This window comes from Nyctereutes procyonoides, unplaced genomic scaffold (assembly GCF_905146905.1).
Source record: "Nyctereutes procyonoides isolate TBG_1078 unplaced genomic scaffold, NYPRO_anot_genome, whole genome shotgun sequence".
NCBI lineage: Eukaryota > Metazoa > Chordata > Mammalia > Carnivora > Canidae > Nyctereutes > Nyctereutes procyonoides.
Window position 1 is genome coordinate 1,782,540 of NW_026575146.1, and position 21,586 is coordinate 1,804,125.

At 40.1% G+C, this 21,586-nt stretch overlaps 1 protein-coding gene across 5 annotated transcripts in view; it reads left to right on the top strand.

Annotated features, from left to right (window-relative positions):
- Positions 1 to 3,765: 3,765 nt before the first annotated feature.
- The window catches only part of STX11 (syntaxin 11), a 44,715-nt gene continuing 26,894 nt past the window's right edge, over positions 3,766 to 21,586 (top strand). Inside the window, exons 1-2 of one of the 5 annotated variants that reach the window (XM_055311570.1) lie at positions 3,766 to 3,971; positions 4,056 to 4,233. In XM_055311570.1, coding sequence (XP_055167545.1) covers positions 4,167 to 4,233 — 67 coding nt within the window. In that variant the 5' untranslated portion in view covers positions 3,766 to 3,971; positions 4,056 to 4,166. Of the gene's footprint in view, positions 3,972 to 4,055; positions 4,234 to 12,575; positions 12,641 to 12,832; positions 13,034 to 21,586 lie in introns of those variants that run through there. The other 4 variants (XM_055311574.1, XM_055311572.1, XM_055311571.1 and 1 more) reach the window with 4 other exon arrangements.

Consider the following 21,586-nt stretch of genomic DNA (forward strand, 5'->3'; position numbering starts at 1 on the left):
AAACTTTTATTTCCAATTCCAAATGGAGCTTTATATTGTGTTTGCCTTAAATTTATGTATCTTTTCTTCCAGATAATTATATATGCAAAGTAGAGCTTGTTTTGACCTTTTCAACAATGGATACATCATCCACACAGAAAATCAATACAGAACCATTGGACTTATACTATGTATCAGAACAGATGGACTTAACGGACATTTACAGAATATCCCATCCAACAGCAGAAGCATACACATTTTATCAAGTGCACCTGGAATGTTCTCCAGGATACATTATTTGTTATGCCACAAAACATCTCTTACTAAATTTTAAAAGATTGAAATCATATCAAGTATCTTTTTCGACCATAATGGTATAAAACTGGAAATCAGTTACAATAAGAAAATTGGAAAATTCACAAATATGTGGAGAGTAATGTGCTACTGAACAACTAATGTATTAAAGAATAAATCAAAAGAAAATTCAAAATTTCTTGAGACAAATGAATATGGATGCACAAGCTACCAAAACCAATGTGATGGAGCAGAAGTTCTAAGAGGGAAGTCCATAGCAATAATTGCCTCCATAATGAAAAAAAGACCACTTAAACAAACAATTTTACTCTACCCCTCAAAGAAATAGGAAAATAAGAATAAATCAAGCTTAAAGTTAGCAGAAGAAAGGAAATAACAAAGATGAGAGTGGAAATAAAGGAGGTAGAGACTATATAGACAATTGAAAAGATCAATGAAACTAAGAGGAAGTATTTTGGAAAAGGTAAACAAAATTGATAAACCTTTATCTAGACTCACTTACCAAGAGAAAAAGAGAGAAGACTCAAAGTTAGAACAAAAAAGATGTTACAACCGATACCACAGAAATACAGAGGATCATGAGACTAAAGTTAATAAGTATATGCAAAAAAATTGGACAACCTAGAAGAAATGGAAAATTCCTAGAAAATACACCGTACCAAGACTAAATCATGAAGAAATACAAAATCTGAACAGACCCATTACAAATAGGGTGATTAAATCAATAATAAAAAATCCCCCGAACAAAGAAAATCTAGGACCAAATGTCTTCATTGGTGTATTCTACCAAGTATTTTAATAACGAGTACTAATCCTTTTCAAACTCTTCCAAAAAAGTAGAAGAGGACAGAACACGTTTGAACTCATTTTACGAAGTCAGCATTACTCTGATACCAAATCCAATCAAGTACAACTACAAGAAAACAAAATTACAGACCAATATCCCTGATGAACATAGATGCAAAAATCCTCAACAAAATATTAGCAAACTTAATTCAACAATATATTAAAAATATCATATACCATGATCAAGTGGAGTTTATTTCAGGGATGCAAGAATGGTTCAACATCCACAAATCAACGCATGCAATACACCACATTAACAAAGTGAGGAATCAAAATCTCACAATAATCTTAATAGATGCAGAAAAAGCATTTGACAAACTTCAACATTGATTCATGATAAAATCTTGTAATAAACTGGGTATAGAGTGAATTTACCTCAGCATAATAAAGGCTGCATGTGACAAGCCCGCACCTGTCATACTCAATGGTGAAAAGCTGAAAACTTTCCTTCTAAGATCAGGAACAAGACAAGGATGCTCTTGTCACTTTTATTCAGTTTAGTACTAGAAGTTCTAGCCAGAGCAATTAGGTAGGAAAAGAAATAAAAGTCATCCAAATCAAAAAGGAAGAAGTAAAACTTTCTCTATTTGCAGATTAAATATAATAGAAAACCCTAAGAATTCCACCAAAAATTGTTAGAAATTATTTAAAAAATCAGTAAAGTTGAAGGATACAAAATCAATATACAAAAATCAGTTGTGTTTCTATATCATGCCAATGAACTATCAGTAAGAGAAATCAAGTAAACAATCCACTTACAATTGCATCAAAATGAATGATATACAAAGAATAAATTTAACCAAAGAGGAGAAAGATCTATACACTGAAAACTGTAAGGTATTGATGAAAGAAACTGGAGAAGACAATAATAAATGGAGAGATATTCTGTGCTTGTGGAATTAGAAAAATTAATATTGTTAAAATATTCATACTACCCAAAGCAATTTGATAGGGATTTAATACAATCCCTATCAAAATTCCAATGGTATTTTCCACAGAAACAGTATGGTATTGGCATAAACACAGACACATAAATCAATGGAACATAATAAAGAGCCCAGAAATAAACTCATGTATACGTGGTCAACTAATTTTCCATAAATAAACCAAGAATATACAATGGAAAAAAATGGTCTCTTCACTAAATGGTGTTGGGAAAACTGGACAGTCAAATGCAAAAGAATGAAATTGGACCTCTGTCTTACACCATATACAAGTCAACTCAAAATGGATTAAATACTTGAATGTAAGACCTGAAATTATAAAACTCTTAGAAGAAAACATAGGGGGTATGCTCCTTGACTTCAGTCTTGGCAGTGATTTTTGTTGTTGTTGTTTGACATCAAAAACAAAGATAATAAAAGCAAAAATAAACAAGTGAAACTATATCAAATAAAGGCCATAAACAAAATGAAAAAGCAACCTACCAAATGGGAGAACATATTTATAAATCATGTACCCTATAAGGGGTTAATATCCAAGAAATATAAAGGATGCGTACAACTCAAGCAAAAACAAAACAAAACTATTTATTTTTAAAGATTTTATTTATTTATTCATGAGAGGCACAGACTGAGAGTCAGAGACATAGGAAGAGAAAGAAGCAGGCTCCATGCAGGGAGCCCGATGTGGGACTCAATCCCAGGACTCTAGGATTGTGCCCTGGGCCCAAGGCAGACATTCAATTGCTGAGCCACCTGGCATCCCAAAACAAAACATTTTAAAAATGAACAGAGGAACTGAACAGACATTTCTCCAAAGAAGATCTACAAATGGCCAACAGGTAAATGAAGAGGTGCTCAACATCACTAATTATCAAGGAAATGCAAATCAAAAGTACAATGTTAGAATGACTGTCATCAAAAAGAAAAGAGATAATAAGTTGGAAAGGATATGAAGAAAAGATACCACCTGTGCATCATTGATGGGAATGTAAATTGGTGCAGCATCTATGGAAAACAACATGAAATCTCAAAAAATTATGGAACACCTGGGTGGCTCAGTAGGTTAAGCGTCTGTCTTTGGATCAATTCCAGGATCCTGGGATTGAGCTCTGCATAGCTCCCTGCGCAGTGGGGATCTTGCTTCAGGATCAACTAATTTTTGCTTCTCAGCCTTTTGGCTAAGATCAAGTGTAAGATAAAAGCATCTGTTTTTGGTTTGTCTCTTTTTTTCCCCCTTTGTGTGTTTGTTTCTTAAATTCCACATATGATTTGTTTGAATTTTATAGTTTTCTAATGATGCTGTAATCATAAGGAATTTATATCATGTTTATGTAAAGTATTTGTTATATTAATTTGTCAACACTGAGTGTCACAATATTCTTTTTCTCTGAAGAGAAGTCTACTCATTACTTAAAGTTGGAGAGGTGATGTCCTAGGACCTTGAAAGAAATAAGGCATGAATAGATTATATGCAGTACCCACATTTGCATTGTAATCAATTACGAATTCTGATTTGCCTGGGGGCATTTGTTTTGTAAATGTTTCTTTGTTACTAGGGATGTAGAGTTGTGGCAAAAGTTCCTGTTTCATAACTGATCTTTACCCATGACCAACTTGTAGAAAATAGGGTTTAAAGAAATTGGCTAGAGTGGCCTGCTTTCAACACTGAGAGTGATGCAAAGCCATGTTAGCTCCTATCAGATTCTTATTTACACCCTAGGCACATAAGCAAGGAAAGGAGCTGTGGACTGAGGTACATCTGTCAGCTTCCCCAAGGTCTCTTCAACATGATCATCATTCCAAGAGCAGGTACCTGTAAGAAGGCTGTCCACTGAATCTGTGAGTTTACTGCTGAGACTTCGATCTGTTTTCACTGTGTCACTTTCGGTAAGTTCATCTTTAAAACATATTCGTCATTTGAAATATGTTTGCTTTTGGAAGTGCCAATTTGTCCTTTTAAATTTTCTTTAGAGTTATGGAAGGATGCTGGCCATGGTCCATGCACCCACAAAAATTATAAGCCATTTTTGAAGGATTCAGTCTACTTGAAGATTGTGCTAAAGGGAAAAGTAAGACAAAATCATGGAGCTGCAAGAAGAGGATGAAATGGATGAAGAAAAAGAGAAGAAAACCATGTCTCATCCCCAAAGTAAGACTTTTTGGTCTAGAAAGACACAGTTTCTAAATGGATGACATAAATTCATCTAAATGACCAAAATATGGATTATAAAAATGTTTAGTCTGTCTGTGAAAATTATGCTTGTTGAGAACAAATTTAATTATTCCAATTCAAAAACAATATTTAAAGGCTTACAATGAAACTATTACTTTATTAGTAATAGGCATGGCTTATTTGTTACATTCTGTTTATGCTTTTTCTGTTTCACTTTTATCAGTTCCGCAGGGCAGGGTGATGGTGCAAAATGAGTTTACCAGAAGTGAGTATTGAGCAACAGTCTCATCTTAAAATAGTCTTGCAACTTGTTATGCAAAATCACAGTTGCAGAAAAATCATTAAGAGCCATTAAGCAGGTCAATTATACTATCTCTAGACTTGGTATTTTTTATCCCATTCTCTTTCACAGAGAATGTTCTATTTGCATGCATAGGACAGCCAGTACATGCTCACCTTCAAGCTTCTTGCAAGTATGCCAATGTATCAGAGGGAAGTTTTCACTTAATTGTAATTTGGGCTAAAACAAAAATACAACCATGTCATTTCAGGAATTGCTGGCAGGAATAAGATTTAACTAATACCAAAATAGTACATTTTCACCGCTAATTTTCTACTCCTCCTTGTGTACCATGCACAGAAAAATAAGTTCCTATACAACAAGAAATTTGCTTTTCTATGAATTATCTGTTGCATTCTTTTCTTTCTTTCTTTCTTTCTTTCTTTCTTTCTTTCTTTCTTTCTTTCTTTCTTTCTTTCCTTCCTTCCTTCCTTCCTTCCTTCCTTTCTTTCTTTCTTTCTTTTTCTTTCTTTCCTTCTTTCTTTCTCTTATTTTTTTTCTAATTTTTTCTAAGCTTATTTAGATTTGGACATCGCTCTTTGAGTATAGGTAAGAGGATAAAAGAAATCATTTGCTTTGGATAGTCCTTATTTTTTGGTTCTTCTGTGGTCTTTGATGCTGTTCTTGGATTCTTTATTGGCAGTTAAGAACATGGGCAGCTTCAGTGGCTTAGCGGTTTAGCGCCACCTTCAGCCTGGGGTGTGATCCTGGAGAACCGGAATTGAGTCCCAATTCAGGCTCCCTGCATGTAGCCTGCTTTTCCCTCTGTCTGTCTCTGCCTCTCTCTGTGTGTCTCTCGTAAGTAAATAAAATCTTTAAAACAATGGACTTTTGTGTTGGACATGAGGATCTGAATCTAGGGTCCTTTGCTTGCTGGTACTGGTACAGTGGACAGGAGACTTTAAGGCTCATTTCCTCTTCTGTCAAATGGAGTTGAGTTGTATACACCTCATAAATTTGCAATGGGAATTAAACAATATATGAAAGTGTTAGCATAGTGGTTGGCCCATTGTAACTGAGCAGTAAGTTTCAGTTATCTTTAATATAGGAATTAGTATTATGGGGCTTATATATTTTTAAATGAGCTGCTACTAATTGCATATTTAAATATTGAGCTTCAAATGGTGTCTTAGTCCATGTAGGCTATATGCTATAGCAAAAATACTCTAGACCTTATGGCTTATAAATAGCAGAAATTTATTTGTCACAGTTCTGGAGGTTGCTAAGTCTAATATCAAGGTGCCAATAGATTTGGTGTCTGGTGAGAGCCTACCTCCTGGTTCACAGATGGCTGTCTACTTGCTGGTGTTCTCACATGACAGAAGTGGCAAGAGAGTTCTCTGGGGCCTCTTTTATAAGAACATGAATCCCATTCTTGAGGACTCCATCTTTATGACCTTATCAACTTCCAAGGCCCCACCTCCTAATATCATCACATTGGGTATTAGATTATGACATGAATTTTGGGAGATGCAAACATTCAGTGTATAGATAGAAACCATGTTCTCTGGTAAGTTGTGTATACTGAGTAATGAAGGTTTGTTTGCAGTACTGAGGTACATATTTTCTCACATATCTGGAGGTAATTTAAAGCTTATCGGATATTAAAATATTTAATATTTTAAACTTTAATCTATTTATTTTATAGTTTTTTTAATATATTTTCATAAACAATATTTTATGTAGAGAAGCTATATCTAAAAAGATTTGCTTGTGATTCAGAATATTTTTCTAGTCTGTTTACTGGAGAAAAATTTATTTATTGTATGACTTACAACATAGTTTTTTCATAAAGCTAACTGGTGGATTGGGATAAAGAGATGCTAACATTATCAGGGAACATTTTTTTAAAGATTTTTTAAAGATTAATTTTTTTAAAAGATTTTTTTAAAGATTAAAGAGAGAGACAGAGACAGGCAGAGAGAGAAGCAGGCTCCATGCAGGGAGTCTGACATGGGACTCAATCCCAGGTCTCCACCAGGATCACACCCTGGGCTGAAGGCAGCACTAAACTGCCGAGCCACCTGGCCTATCCTATCAGGGAATATTTTTGTAGGACTGTAGGTATAAAATATTCAAAGCAGGGATTTGGACACTATGTTCTAACTGATTAAGGATCCTGTTCAGTGTTCCAATATGAAACAGATGGCACATTCAAATTAGAACAATTTAAAGAAGTTTTATAAATAAAGGTAATATTATAAAGCTATAGGCAGAGTGGAAATCATAGGGACTCCTGGGTTGTCATACCCCAGGCCTGAGAACCATGAGTAGGGAGAGGTATTCAGAACCAGGAAGGAGAGGGAATCATATAGAACAGACCATCTTAGAGGAACCTTCTGTTGAGGAACACAGACAGCCTTTTGGCTTGGAATACTTCATCCCCTGCTTCCGCTCTCCTGCTAGATCTCCCTATGGGCTAAGCCCAAGGGCATAGAAACTTATTGCAATAATCCATTAGGATCAATCCAGGCTAGAGAGTAGAATGGAGGGAGGTAGAAAGTAGATCTGAAGGGGCAAACAGAAGATGTCTGCACACATGCTGGCATTATTAAAATCTAGAATTTCTTTCTTTTTAAGATTTTATTTATTTACTCATGAGAGATACAGAGAGACAGAAAGGCAGAGACACAGGCAGAGGGAGAAGCAGGCTCCATGCAGGGAGCCTGACGTGGGACTTGATCCCGGGACCCCAGGATCATGCCCTGAGCCAAAGGGCCATAGACTTTTTAGGCAGCATATTTCCTCCCTCCTAAAAGAAAGACTTTTATCTTAAATTTTAAGCTGGCCAATTCTGGAAAAGATTATCCAAATATGATTTGTGAGACAAAGCCCAGGGTACTAGCAGTATCTAGAAAGCACTGCCCAATATATAGTAACAAAAGAACTGGTAACATTCATGATGATGTTCTGGTGATGTTCTACTCTGTACAGTCGAATGTAATGGACACTAATAACCACTAGTTATGGTGGCTGTTATGCACCAAAAATGTCACTGAGACTGAGGACTTGAATTTAAATTTTTGCTTAATCTTAATTAATTTAAATTTAAATAACTACCTGTGGCTACAATAATGGGCAGCGTAGATCTAGAACAAGATGTGCATGTTAGGGCTTGCTGATTCATTTAACCTCATTTCCCTTTCCAACAGGGTTAACAATTACTGTTTGTTGACTCATACAACATCATGTGCCTAGCAGTGTGTCACACAGAGAGGAAATCAAAGATAGGTTATAAGAAGTAACGAGTGTTGGCAAGGAGGTGGAGACATCAGAACTCTTGTGCATTACTAGTATGAATATAAAACAGTGCAACTACTGTGAAAAATGGTATGATGATACCACACACAACAAATTACACAGAGAATTGCCATATGATTCAGCAATTCCGCTTATGGTTATATACACCAGAAAAATGAAAGCAACAACTGAAAAAGAAATATTATTCAGCCTTTAAAAGGAAAAAGATTTGGACACACATGCTATAACATAGATAAACCTTGAAGACATTATGCCTAGTGATACAAGCCAGTTGCAAAAGGACAAATATTGTACCATTCCACTTATACGACATGTCTAGATTAATCAATTTCATAGAGGCAGAAAGTAGAGCAGTGGTTGCCAGGGGCTAGGGAAAGGGGGATTGGAGAATTAGTGTTTAATAGGTACAGAGTTGTCATTAGGGTAGATAAAAATTTTTGGAAAAGGGTGGTGATGATTACATAATAATGTGATTGTACCTATGGAACTGAACTTTAAAAAGATGACAATGGTAAATTTTATGCCACATATATTGTATCACACACAAAATATCTTCAAGGACTTTGAAAACTAGCATGGCAAAGAGAAATGGTGGTTGCTGAATGCTACACAGTGAGGGGATAAAATATGACTATTTAGCTGAGGGCTATGGAGGAATTGTACTTGAGAGGATTGGCTGGGCTAGATGACCTCCAATCATGAAATTCAGTGGGTTCATGAGCACTTCAAATTTGGGATGGCAGTAGGATATAAGATGGTGTATACATAGGACAGGACCTCATGCAGCAGCTATGCCCCTCTCCATGTACTTGTCCTGCTTTATCTGGGTTTATCCTTAAGTCCTCATCCATACTCATGGTTCAAAAAATCCAAACTGGAGGTTAGAGCCAACCTCTCAGAAAAAAAAAATGTATAAAACATAGGACACCCACCTGGGAGCCTAGAAGGAGTCATGCACATCAATTGCAGAAAGCCCAGGTCCATCTAGACTGCCATTATGTATCTTCATTCCTTCATCATCTAAGTCTCAAAGATCTCACTCTCTGATAACCAACTTGCATTTTTCCAACTGAATCTCCCTAATCCCCTACTGTGTAATTCCTTGACGCCCCGGAACCTCTAATCCATTAACCTAACACCTTTTCACTTTGCCTCAACACCATCATTCATGTCCTCTCTTCTCTCTTTCCTTGGTTTAAATGCCATGGTTGTTCCTTGTAATCATTCCCCTGCACAGATGCTCCACATTCTTGTTCTTCTCTCCTCCATGATGCTCAGACTCCAGGCTCCGGCTGTATCTCGATCTCTTCCTAGCACTATTTGTACCCAAATAAGCAAATGAGGCTAGTGAGAATACACAACTATACCAACTGCCCCGCCCCTTATATCTTTGGTCCCTGACTCCAAGTGAATCTTTAGTATTATCCAGCAATCTGACTACATTTTCAAAATCTATTTACATTCTCACTGTCCCTGAATGATATTTCATCCTTTCTACCCTCTTCTCAAACTTCCTCTCTCCTCTTCACTTTCTGCTGCTAACCTTGTTAACTTCATCGATAAAACATGTTTCTGCCTCCACATTTATCAGCATCTGTGCCCATTTGTTCTGCCTCCCCTCCAGCTATCAGAAAAGAATTCTCTACCTTCTCCAATTTAACCCCAACATTCCTTTTGCATTGGATTCTATCCCTGCTCATCTACTCAAGAACATTGCTACACAGTGATTTTAGCTCTCTTACATCATCACTTTTTCCTTGTCTTTGGCTCATGCCCATGAGCATACAAATAGGCATATTATCCAATTAAAAATAAAAATCTCTCTCTTGACCATGTATTTCCTTCCAGCTATTGTCACATTCTTCTGTCTCCATTTACTCTTTTTTGATTCTCTCTGAGCCTAATCGGAGTGCTAGCAGGCAAAGTACCATGAACATTACCAGTTATTTGGTTACTATATTGGGCAGTGCTTTCTAGATCCTGCTAGCACCCAAAGAGGATCTGGGCCCTTCTTGACAACTCCAAACTTAAAGTGTCCAAAATGGAGCTCTTAATCCCCAGCAATCCTTCCCTCCCCTCCCCCAACCTTACAACTTGCTTCTCAAGTAGTCTTCCCCCATTAGCATAAGGAACCTCTTTTCTTCTAATTGTTCCAAGTAAAAACCTTGACTCATCCTGACTCTTTTTACTCTCTTATGTCCTACATCCAGTTAATCAGCCAGTACTGTCAGCTTCTCCTTAGGAATATATCCAGAACCTGCCCACTTCTTACCAGCTCTACTGCTAGGGTTTTTAAATCAGTGAATCAGAGAAACAGAACCATGTATTTATAAATGAAACATATATATTATGGAGGCTGAGAACTGTCAAGAACTGTAGTCAGCTAGATGGAGACCCAGAAAAGTTGGTGGTATAATTCCTGAGTCCAAAGGCCTGAGAAGCAGGAAAGTAAATGATATAACTTTCAGTTTGAGGGCAAGTCTGTAGGCAGGAAGAAATGGATGTTCCAGCTCAAAGACATGTCCAGAGAGGACAAATTCTCCATTACCCAGCCTGGCTGGTGTTCTATTCACGGCTTCAACAGACTGGATGAGGCTTACCCATACTGGGGAGGGCAATTTGCTTTACTCATTCTATAGATTCAAATGTTAATCTCATCTAAAATATCCTTACAGACACAGACACATCCAGGATAATCTTTAACCAAATACCTGGGCACCCCATTGCCCAGTCAAGTTGACAGACAAAATTAAACAGCACAGCCTCCTAACTGGTTGGCCTTCTTCCATTGTTTCTCCTAATTTGTCAACACAATAGTAAAAAAAAAAAAAAAAAAACACACACACACACACACAAACAAAACACAAACAAAAAACTCAAAACCAGGAGGTCACTGCTGTACTAAAAATTCTTTGACATCTTCTTTTCAGTCAGGGTAAAATGTTAAAACTGTCATCACCACCAAGGCCCTACATACTCTGTTCCCCACCCCTAGCTCCAAGATCCATTGCTCTTCCCACATTCATTTTGTTCCAGCCACACTGCTACTACTCCAAGCATGCTCCTGCCTCAGGGCCTTTACATCTACAGATCTCTGTTTGAAATGGTCATAATCCATATTGTTTCCTCCCTCAAATTGTTTTCTTATCTTAGAGGTCTTTGAAATAAACCTTTTGTTTTGTTTTTAGTTTATTATAGCACCCCTCATCTCTTATTTTCTTTTAAAATAAACTTTATTTTTTTAACAGTTTAAGATTTACAGAAAAATTGCAAGAGTAGTATAGAGGGTTCTCATAAACCTTGTTCCCATTTTCCCCTATTATTACCATCTTACAATTAGTATGGCACATCATCATAACTAATGAGCCAATCTTGATACTATACTACCAATGAAAGTCCATACTTTATTCAGAGTTCTTTAGTTTTTTTTTTAAGATTTATTTATTTATTTGCGAGAGAGAAAGAGAGAGTACAGGAGTATGAGTGGGGGGAAAGGCAGGGGAAGAGGGAGAATCTCAAGCAGACTCCTCACTGAGGGGCGAGCACTCTAAGGTTCCATCTCTCAACACTGAGGTCATGACCTGAGCTGAAATCAAGAGGCAAACTCTTAACCCATTCAGTCACCCAGGTGTCCCCTCTTTAGTTTTTTACCTAATGGCCTTTTTCTGTTCCAGGATCCCATTCAGTATACCACATACATTCAGGTGTAATGTCTCCTTAGACTCCTCTAGACTGTGGCAGTTTTTCAGACTTTCCTTGTTTTTGATGACGTTGACAGCTTAGAGAAATATTGGTCATGTATCGTAGGATGTCCCTCTTTTGGAATTTGATGTTTTTTCTTATGATAAGCTGGGGGAAGAGGTCACAGAGGTAAAGTGACATTTTAATCACACATCAAGAGTGTATACTATCAATATGATCTATGACTGCTGCCGTTGACCTTGATCATTTGGCCAACCTCTTGTTTTTAGGTGTCTTCGGTTGTGAAGTTACTCTTTTCCCTCCTTTCCACACCTTACTTTTTGGGAGAAGTCATTAGGGGCACCTCATACTTAAGGAGTGTGAAGTTATGCTTCTCCTCCTTAAGGCTGGATATCTATGTAAATTTTTACAAATTCTTTTGCAGGGGAGATTTATCTCCTCTCCACCATTTATTTATTCATTAAACTGCTTATATCATTAGGAACTCATGGGTTTTCTTCTTACTTTGTAGTCTAATACTACTTTATTAATTTTGTTGCTCAAATTGTTCTAGCTTGGGCCTTTGGGAACTCTTTTAGTTGGCTTCTGAGTTTCTCTGAAATTTTCCATCAGTGAGGGGTTGTTTTGTTTTGTTTTGTTTTATTTTGGGGGGGGGTTAAGCAAGTCCTAATTATGAGCTTCAGTCTTTTTTTTCAAGATACCATTTCGCATAATACACACTTTTATCTGTTTATCGTTCTGCAGTGGAACGCCAGGTCTTTGAGGGCAGGGTCTTGGAGCTATTTTTAACCAGGGCAAGTATCCTCAGCCCTCGAGTGGACGCTCAGTTGGGAATGAATTAATGAATGGATGGATGGATGGATGGATGGATGGATGGATGGATGGATGGGTGAGTGAGTGAGTGAGTGAGTGAGTGAACGAACAGACGGACGAACCGGCTGGGGCTCAGGCCGCGCCCGAGCGGCCTCTCCCAGGCACACCCACACTCCGAGCGGCCGCCAAGCGTCAGCAGCGCCCCGGGGATTCCCGGGGAAAGTCCGGCGCCTCCCGCCCGCCTTTCGGGGCGGGGATGGGGGGCAGGTGCGGGGCCGCGGGCGGCAGGCGGACGGCGGGGAGGCGCTCCTGCGGGCGCGCGGGCGGGGGAGGCGCGGACGGCCGCTCCGCTCTCGCTCTCGGGGCGCGGGGGCTCCGGGGCTCCGGGGCTCCGGGCTCCGGGCGGGGCGGGGCGGGGGCCGGCGCTGCGGTCCCGGGGCGGGGCCTGCTCCCGCGGCCGTGGGCGCTCCCGACGCCGGGGCCGGGCGGGCGGCGCGGAGCTCAGGCGGCCGACGAGGAGCCAGCCCGGGCCGCGGGAGGCGCCGCGAGCCCCGCCGCCAGGAGTCGCGCAACAGGTTTCCTTCCCTCTCGCGGCGCGCGCGGGACAGGGCTTCTCGGCTCGCACGCTCCGTCCTGTTGCTGGTTCGTTTTTCCCCCTTTGTACGTCTTCCTCTCTCCTGAACTGCCCCGGGAGCCGAGGGTCGCCGGGGGTCGCCGGGGGTCGCCGGGGGCCGGGGCGCCTCGCGGGCTGGGGCTTCGAGCGCTGTCTGGGGGGCACTTGGGGTCTGGCCCCGGGCTCACCCCCGCTCCGCGCCTCCGGGAACTCGGCCTTGGCGTTCTCCTGCACAGCGGAGTGATTGATTTCTCCTTCTTTTCGCCCAGTGGGCAAGGGACTGCGCGTTTAGGGCTTCGGAGAAAGTATGTCAGGCACCCGTGGGTAGGCTTCCCTTGCAAAGTGTGCGCCTAGGACTACTTTTGTTTTGATTCGAGAAGAAGCTGAGGTTCTTTTGACGAATTACAGGGGATATCACTTAGGTGTGATCACCTGTTCACTCCCTTGTTTTAGGTTACTTACGCTTTCTTAAAAACCCCAGAATGGGTACTTCTTGACTTGAACTTGACAGTATGACTCAGGAGCCAGGAAATACGGATAAATTGATAATTGCCTTGAAATAGTTCCTTCCAAGCCCACATAAGAAAGACTTTACTTTTAGAAGAATGAAGACAAGCAGCAGTGGCAAGGTGACAGCAGGAGCCACACCATCCTGAGAGGGAGTGAATACTGGACTCCTCTGACAATAGCTAAGGCCTGTATCATTACTTCCTGTGGTTCTCATGCACTTGTTGAAGCCATTTCTCAGCAAAGGGAGGAGTTGTTATTTCCACACGGGTACCCAAAAATGACTCACAGGGCTGCTCTTTTAATTGTGAGACTTTGTTAATGAACTTTTGAAAAGTGAGGTTTTTTTCTGGGTGTGTGTAAAGTGAGATTAAGATGTAAAATGCATGCACGCCTAAACTGGGCCGGGTGGGACAGGAAGTAACAGTTCAAGTTTTCAGTTTCCTAAAACGACAGATGGTACCGCCGACCAGCCAGGGTCACTGAGCCGATGTAAGATAATCACTCACATCCTGTGCTTTGCTACAGAGGCCCAAGAGAAAATTAAGTTTGTTATTCAATAACCATCTGTTATTATGTTAATTGGTATGGTATGGTAGAAATATATCATCTTACATAGTGATTGATTGAATGTCACTCTCTGAATCCAAATATTGGAGACAGATTGGGCCAAATCACAAACCCCCATGTGCCATGTTGGACCTGTGACTTTTTCCTATAGAAGATTTCAGCAGGTGAATGATATTGTCAGATATGTGTTTTGGAAAGACCATTTAGAATGGTCCATCTTAATGGAGGACAGATTGGATGAGCACAACCCTAGCTTTAGGGGGATACATAGGAGATTACCGTAAAAGTTAAGAGAAATTGGAAAAGGCCTGAGTGGAAAAGAGGGAAGGAGCTGAATGGATAATAGGCAGAACTTGACCATATCTTTAGGGGTGGGAAGTGAGGGAGAGGAAGGAGTTTAGGATGATTCCTACATTCCTAGTAAATGACTAGGATTGGAATGCAAGTAGGAAGAATAGGTTTGTGGTAAAGGACCATGAGGACCTTAGGCTGAATTCACATGATGAGTCTAGAATAGTGCCTGGCACTAGGCACTGTGTACATTTTAGCTATTATTATTATTTATTTAAAAACTTTAAGGGGCACTCATTATTGTGAATTCAGTCTTTAACTCCTTACTGCATTGCTGTAGGTTAGGTACTATAATCAACTGCTTTTGACAGGTGAAAAAAGTGTTACGTTAGTAATTGATAGAGCTAGGAACTGATCCCATGCACTTGGTTCCAGAACTTACATTCTGAGCCACATTGCTTTGGTATGATATCTCTAACAATGAATAGATAATGAATGAGTGAATGAACGAATGAAATCTCCGACACTGTGATAAACTCAAACTGGAGTCACTGTCTTGATGCCCACAATTCTTTCTCATCCAGGAATGGCCTCATATATAAGATGGGCCCTGAGTGGCCACATTGTGCTGCATGGTACCCATCCCCCTACCTTCACCACAAAATGTATTTGGTTGATCTAGGAATAGGCCTAGAATAATCAGAAAATTTCTCCTGTGAATTGTAGACACTTTTATGGAGACTCACTCTGGCTGAGAGTTCCCAGAGCTTCAACAAATGTGCCTTTCGAGCTGCTTAGGTTACTACTCTCCCCAAACACTGAGTGTTGACTGCTTTGCATTCCTTAGATGCGGTCAGTGATCTGTCACTGAAATCAGTAGTATCCCTCTTGTGGGGAAACAGAAAGGCTGGCCAGGGGTATTAATCTACAGAGCAGTGCCTTCTGGGGCCTGTTTTATTCTAGTTTTACCCTAAGCAGGTGTTTACCTGCCTGTCTTGCCTCTAACTTCTAGAATCTTATTAATTAAACTGGCCTGCAGTATCCCCTGTCCTCTTGATTTTAGCTGGGCAAATGACTCAGATTTCTAGGGGTTAGGGCCTGTTTTCTATTTTCAGAATCCAGGTAGATTCCTTTGGTCCCTATAAATTTTTGACAAACAAGCCTAGCTCCCCCACTTCCTCCCAGAATCTGGCCTCAGCTCTTCACTCTTCTCATTGTTTCATGAGTTGGATTAAGACTTTGATTGTTCACCAAGCAGGGTCTAAATTATCTTTTCCTCAAAAGCCTCTACTTTGAACTATTTAAGGATTATGAACAGTGAATTAATGTTCTACCTAAACCGAATCAGCAAACCATTTTAAGTTAGAAGTTTTTTTTTTTTTTTTTGTTATTTTAAGAATTTACTTTTTCATGAGAGACACAGAGAAAGGGACAGAGACATAAGCAGAAGGAGTAGCAGGCTCCCTGTGGGGAGCCCAATGTGGGACTCGATCCCAGGACCCCAGGATCACAACCTGAGCCAAAGGCAGCTGCTCAACCACTGAGCCACCCAGGTGCCCCTGAAGTTAGAAGTTTTAAAGTTTTTTCTCCATGTGTGATGGAATGTTTCATTCAGCATTTCTTCAGATTTAACAGGACATCAAGGAATTTATAGCTTCCTATTACATGAGATTGACAGGAAGCCTTCCAGAATGATCCAGCCCACATGTTCACACCTTTGTCTGAATTCCTGTATGCCTATCTGTAATTCATTCAGTGCTCAAATAATAAGGGAAAGGTTTTGGTTAATATTTCATGTGGGTTTGTTTGTCTTGCCTCTTCATTTCAACTGTGGTTTCTCTGAGAGCAGAGAATCACTAAAGTTGGGGGCTTTTTTCATAGCTCTCTCAGCTTCCTTCCTTCCATTCTGTGACTTCTGCTAATAATAAAGCCATCGATCAGATTAAGTCATTGTGAGCCACTCCTTCTGAGTCTGTGAATAGCAGACATTATTCATTTAAGCTCTTGTAAGTCTCAATAATTTGGTAATTTTTAATATAAAGCATAGTTTTAGAATTGATAACTTCCACTCATGCTTCTTGAGCTGAGTGCTTCCAACTTGATTTTGTATTGTTGTGTTTTTTTTCTTTTCAGTGGATACAGTATCAGGGTAATCCAGAAAATATTAAACTGCCCAAGAAATATTCATCATTTTGTATACTTGTTTCTGTATTCAGAGATGTAAAATGTTATTCCATTACTCATTGCATAACTAACTTATTGTGTAAAAATGTGAATTCTGACTTTACACAGTAGTGGAAATTGCTCTCTTGCTATCTTCAGATGGAAACAGAGTGAACAAGTATGGTTCTGTCTTCTGTTTCAGTTTCAGGATTGCAGCAATGCACAACTCACCTCTTGGTTTTATTTCTAATTTTAATTTTTTTTAGATTTTATTTATTTATTTGACAGAGAAAGAGAGAGAGCACACAAGCAGGGGGGAGCAGCAAAGGGAGTGGGAGAAGCAGGCTCCCCAGTGTGCAGGGAGCCCAATGCAGAGCTCAATCCCAAGACCTCGGAATCATGACCTGGGCTGAAGGCAGATGGTTAAGCAGCTGAGCCACCAGGTGCCTCTATTTCTAATTTTTTTATTATGTGTCCGGCTGTACTGATTAGTGACACAAATCTGTTGATTTGAGAAAGTGACACAGTGTGTAAGTTGAATTGTACCGTATTGGTAGATATCCTCCATCCTCCTTCCCTCTTCCTTGATTACTTACTGCATGGGAAGCCAGGATGCAATGATGTTAGCCGGTAGTATCATACAGCTCTTCTTCATTAGTTACAAAGGACTCTCATATATATTTTCTCTTTTAATTCCCACAAAAACCTGGCAAAACAGAAATGGTATTATTGTTGCTGTTGTCGTCTGTATTTGAATTCCATACTTGAGGAAAGACACACTTGGAGAAATTAAGTGACCCCTTGATTACTCAAGAAGTCAGGTATGACCCATGACCCAGTGCTGTCAGTGCTTGACTGAAAAAGGCAAGTTTAGCATCTTAGGTCACATTCCCTGCAAATAGACGGTGAGATCTGCATACAGAAGGTATATGGGAGATGCCGTGGGAATAACACTTGTCAGGGAGAAAGAGCAGCAGGATTATGCAGAGGGAGAAAATGAACTTTAGCGCCTGTACAATGGAGGCCTCAACAGCAGGAAACTTTGAAGGAGGAATGGCCCCCTCAGAATTGTTCGGTAAGTAAGGGAGCTAGCTAGTCATCTGCATTCTCTGCAAGGACTAGTTAGTGCCCATGGGCTACACCCAGGCACGAGGTGCACTCTTGGACTAAGCAGCTTCCTTCAGTCAAAGGCAATTCGTGGAACTCTGAGCCTTCAGTAAGCCAACATTTCTGGCAACTGGGGGACTGAGGGCCTTGGTCCTGAAGGAGATCAGCATACCACATAATCTACAACCTCAGTATGCAAGAGAGCATCCTCCTCCGCTAGAGCCTTGTTTGTGTCTTTCTGACCCAAACTGTTGCCCTGCTGAGTGGAGCCCAGAAAGTTGTCATTTTGTCCAAAGCCCTTAAAGGTTTAGAATAGCTGACCAGATAGCAAAAAGACAAAGTAGCCTTAATCCTAGGAAGATTAGGAGCAGAAGGGGAGCCCGGTGAGGGAAGACTGGGATGAAAGCAGTGATGTGCCTTGTAGAAAACTAACTTCTGATGCCCATGGCTAACAAAAGGCCCTTGGCTGTCCAGACCTAGAACAAAAGTGTAACGAATTGTGGTCTTTGCTGTAATTTTGGGCTTTACCATTGTTGAATGGTAAACAATTTTGTGATATTGACCTACATTTCCTCTGTTTTCTCCTTTCATCCCCCCCTCATCTTTCTATGCCTTTGAAAAGCCTCAGACCAGTCCAGTGACTCTCAGTATGTAGCCTGTAGATTGTAATCATCAGAATTACTTGGAGCCTCTAAAAAAAAACTCCCCAAAACAACAACAAAAAAGAAAACAAAGTCCAGGCCCACATTTGATATCTATTGGAACAGAATCTTTAAGAGTGGCGCATATGAATTGATATTTTCAAAAAAATTTACCCAGGTGATTTTTATATGTGTTCTACTTAGAGAACCATTGACCTAAACTATTATGCTTTTGATGATGACTAAGCCTATTGGGATTTTTCAAATTAGCAAGAAGTTACAAAAACAGTGGGATAACAGAGCAACACATGAGCCTTGATCCCAGTAGGTTTAATAATTCACCCCGTGTCTTTCATAGCAAATTCTTGGTGTGGCTATGAGAGACTGTCCCCAATTCCTTGGCTGGCTTCTGCCCAAAATTTCTAGAAAGAGAGAGGGATGAGTCTGATTTGGCTTTTTAGTAGCTAAATGAGAGATGCCAAATTCTTTGAATAGTCATAGGGGGAAGTCAGTGAATTTATAGGAATCAGTAAACTTTCTAGGAGAATAAGAAAGTTCCAAGACATTTTATCTCAGATGAAGCTTTGAGGTGCTGCCTTATAACTAAATCCACCAGGATGAGAGAGAACTATGACAAGAAAATATATTATCTTCTTCATTGAAATAGGGAATGATTATTGTTCATCAAAGGGTGCACTTCTAAAACTACCAATTCTGAGTCTGGTCATTGCAGGAAGTATCAGACTCACTTAAAGAGTCTGATAAACTCCTAGGGCATTTTGATGCTCTGTGCTGGGTGCTCTGGGGTATATGCCAAATGCAACAAGTACAGCCCCTCATGGAACTTATAGGCAAGCAGAAAGGATGGGCAGTAAAAAAATTAACAATAGAATATAGTAAATATCAGGAAAGAGGAAGTGCCACGAAGTGTGAGATCATAGAGCCAGTCCAGTTTAGTCTAAGGTCAGAGGGTTTTCCATTCTCATGAAACATATAAAAATAGAAGCTGTGAGGCTGGCTTTGGTTATAACACAAAGGGCCTCTTTGTAACAAAGGAAAATCTTTTGATCTATCTACTTTAAAATCGACCGATCCTTCGTGTGTGTGTGTATATCTGTCCAGTATGTGAGCACACACATTGGTAAAGAGAGGTAAGAACATGACTCCTTCACTTAATGAGTAAAACACAGAGCAAGGAACAGAGAGGGAACTCTCTTGGTAGCTCATTCGATGTACCATTGCTTGAAGTTAATTAATGTTTTAACATGTAATATATGGTAAAAAGAAAATAAATTTAAAGTCTGAAAATCATGAGCTTATATGACAACTTTTAAAAGTTAATTTTAAGAATCTGATGATTATGGCCTAGGAGGGTACTTGACAGATTTGCCTTCGGGCTCTGTTTCAGTTCAAGTTTGAAGCACGTTTCCTCAGAGGTCAGCATGTGTTCTTGCTTCTCATCTTCCTGCTTCACATTCTTGACTCTGGTGAGAGAAGATGCAGCAATGCTGTTGAAGTTCGTAGCTTCCGCCTGGCTTGGCAGGTCATGCTAGGTCCTTGTTCCTTTTTTCTGGCCAGTTCTTGCTCTTTTAGTATTTTTTTTTAATTTGCTCTATTTATTCATGAGAGACACAGAGAGAGAGAGAGAGAGAGAGAGAGAGAGAAAGAGGAAGAGACACAGGCAGAGGGAGAAGCAGGCTCCACGCAGGGAGCCCGATGTGGGACTCAATCCCGGGTCTCCAGGATCATGCCCTGGGCCGAAGGCGGTGCTAAATCGTTGAGCCACCCAGGCTGCCCTGTTCTTTTAGTATTTCTGTATCTGCTTCTTTTCTCCCCTTAAGTTATAAATTTAGTCTAGGGCAGGGATTATGATTTCTGGATTTTTAAATCTTTGAATCTCCTGCAGCTCTTCTATTATACTTTATTACATTAAATAAATAACCTAAAATGTAATATCTGGGTTAAGAGGTGATCCTTGGGTTGAGAAAGTAACCAAATGGGTTCTCTATTAAGAACATACTTGTTGGGGATCCCTGGGTGGTTCAGCGGTTTAGCACCTGCCTTCGGCCCAGAGCGTGATCCTGGAGTCCTGGGATTGAGTCCCACATTGGGCTCCCTGCGTGGAGCCTGCTTCTCCCTCTGCCTGTGTCTCTGCCTGTGTGTGTGTGTGTGTGTGTGTGTGTGAGATGAATAAATAAATTTTAAAAATCTTAAAAAAAATCATGTGTCTCGAAGATGGGGAAAAAAATCATTAAAAAAAAAAAGAACATACTTGTTTAACCTGACATCACAAAGCAAATATGCCAAGTGCAAACGTGCATATTTAGCCTGTGAATGTCAACGTTAATTACTAAAAATACCATCCACTTGGCTGAGTGCAGGGAAGGGATCATTAAGTCATCATGGAGCAGCACTTATTAGATGTAGATGGTGGTATAGAATGTCCTGCCGGGTCTCACTTGAATCAGCTTAGACACATGTCCACACCATCCAGCATCTTAGAATAACACTGATTTAAAGATTAGGATTTAAAACCATAGTGCAAATGAGAATATAACTCAGGCTTGAAGTGTGACTTTAAGTGAACAGACATGTGATGTCTTATGATGACCATTGACCATGTTTTCTTACATCTTTCTTCCTCTGCTTTGACATGTTCCTTGGTTTATTTCAGGTATGACTCAATTTATGTTCTAATGTTTTGTCTTACTTTTGCTGTATATAGGAAGTATATGAATAGTTAGGAAATCAGTCTCGACATTTGTTCTTCCACTTTCTATTTTGTATAGTTCAAACTTGATTTATTGCTGAAGTACAGGTTATGAGTTAGTCCACTCTGAACCCGGTTGAATACTTTAATTGTAAATTAGTTCAATTTTTAGATTTTCGTTAAGAATTGGAATTTTTATTTTTTTAAAGATTTTATTTATTTATTTATTCATGAGAAACCCACAGAGAGAGAAAGAGGCAGAGACACAGGCAGAAGGAGAAGCAGGCTCCATGCAGGGAGCCCGACATGGGACTCGATCCCGGGTCTCCAAGATCCAGGATCACGCCCTGGGCCGAAGGCAGGCACCAAACTGCTGAGCCACCCGGGCTGCCCAGGATTGGAATTTTTAAATTCCAAGGCTATGTTGGTGGGGTGCCTGGGTGGCTAAGTTGGTTAAGTGTCTGCCTGTGGCTCAGGTGGTGATCCCAGCGTCCCAGGATCCAGTCCCACATCAGGCTCCCTGCTCAGTGGAGAGTCTGCTTCTCCCGCGCTCTCTCTGCTCCTCCTCAACGCAGTCTTATATGCTCTCTTTCAAATAAATAAAATCTTTT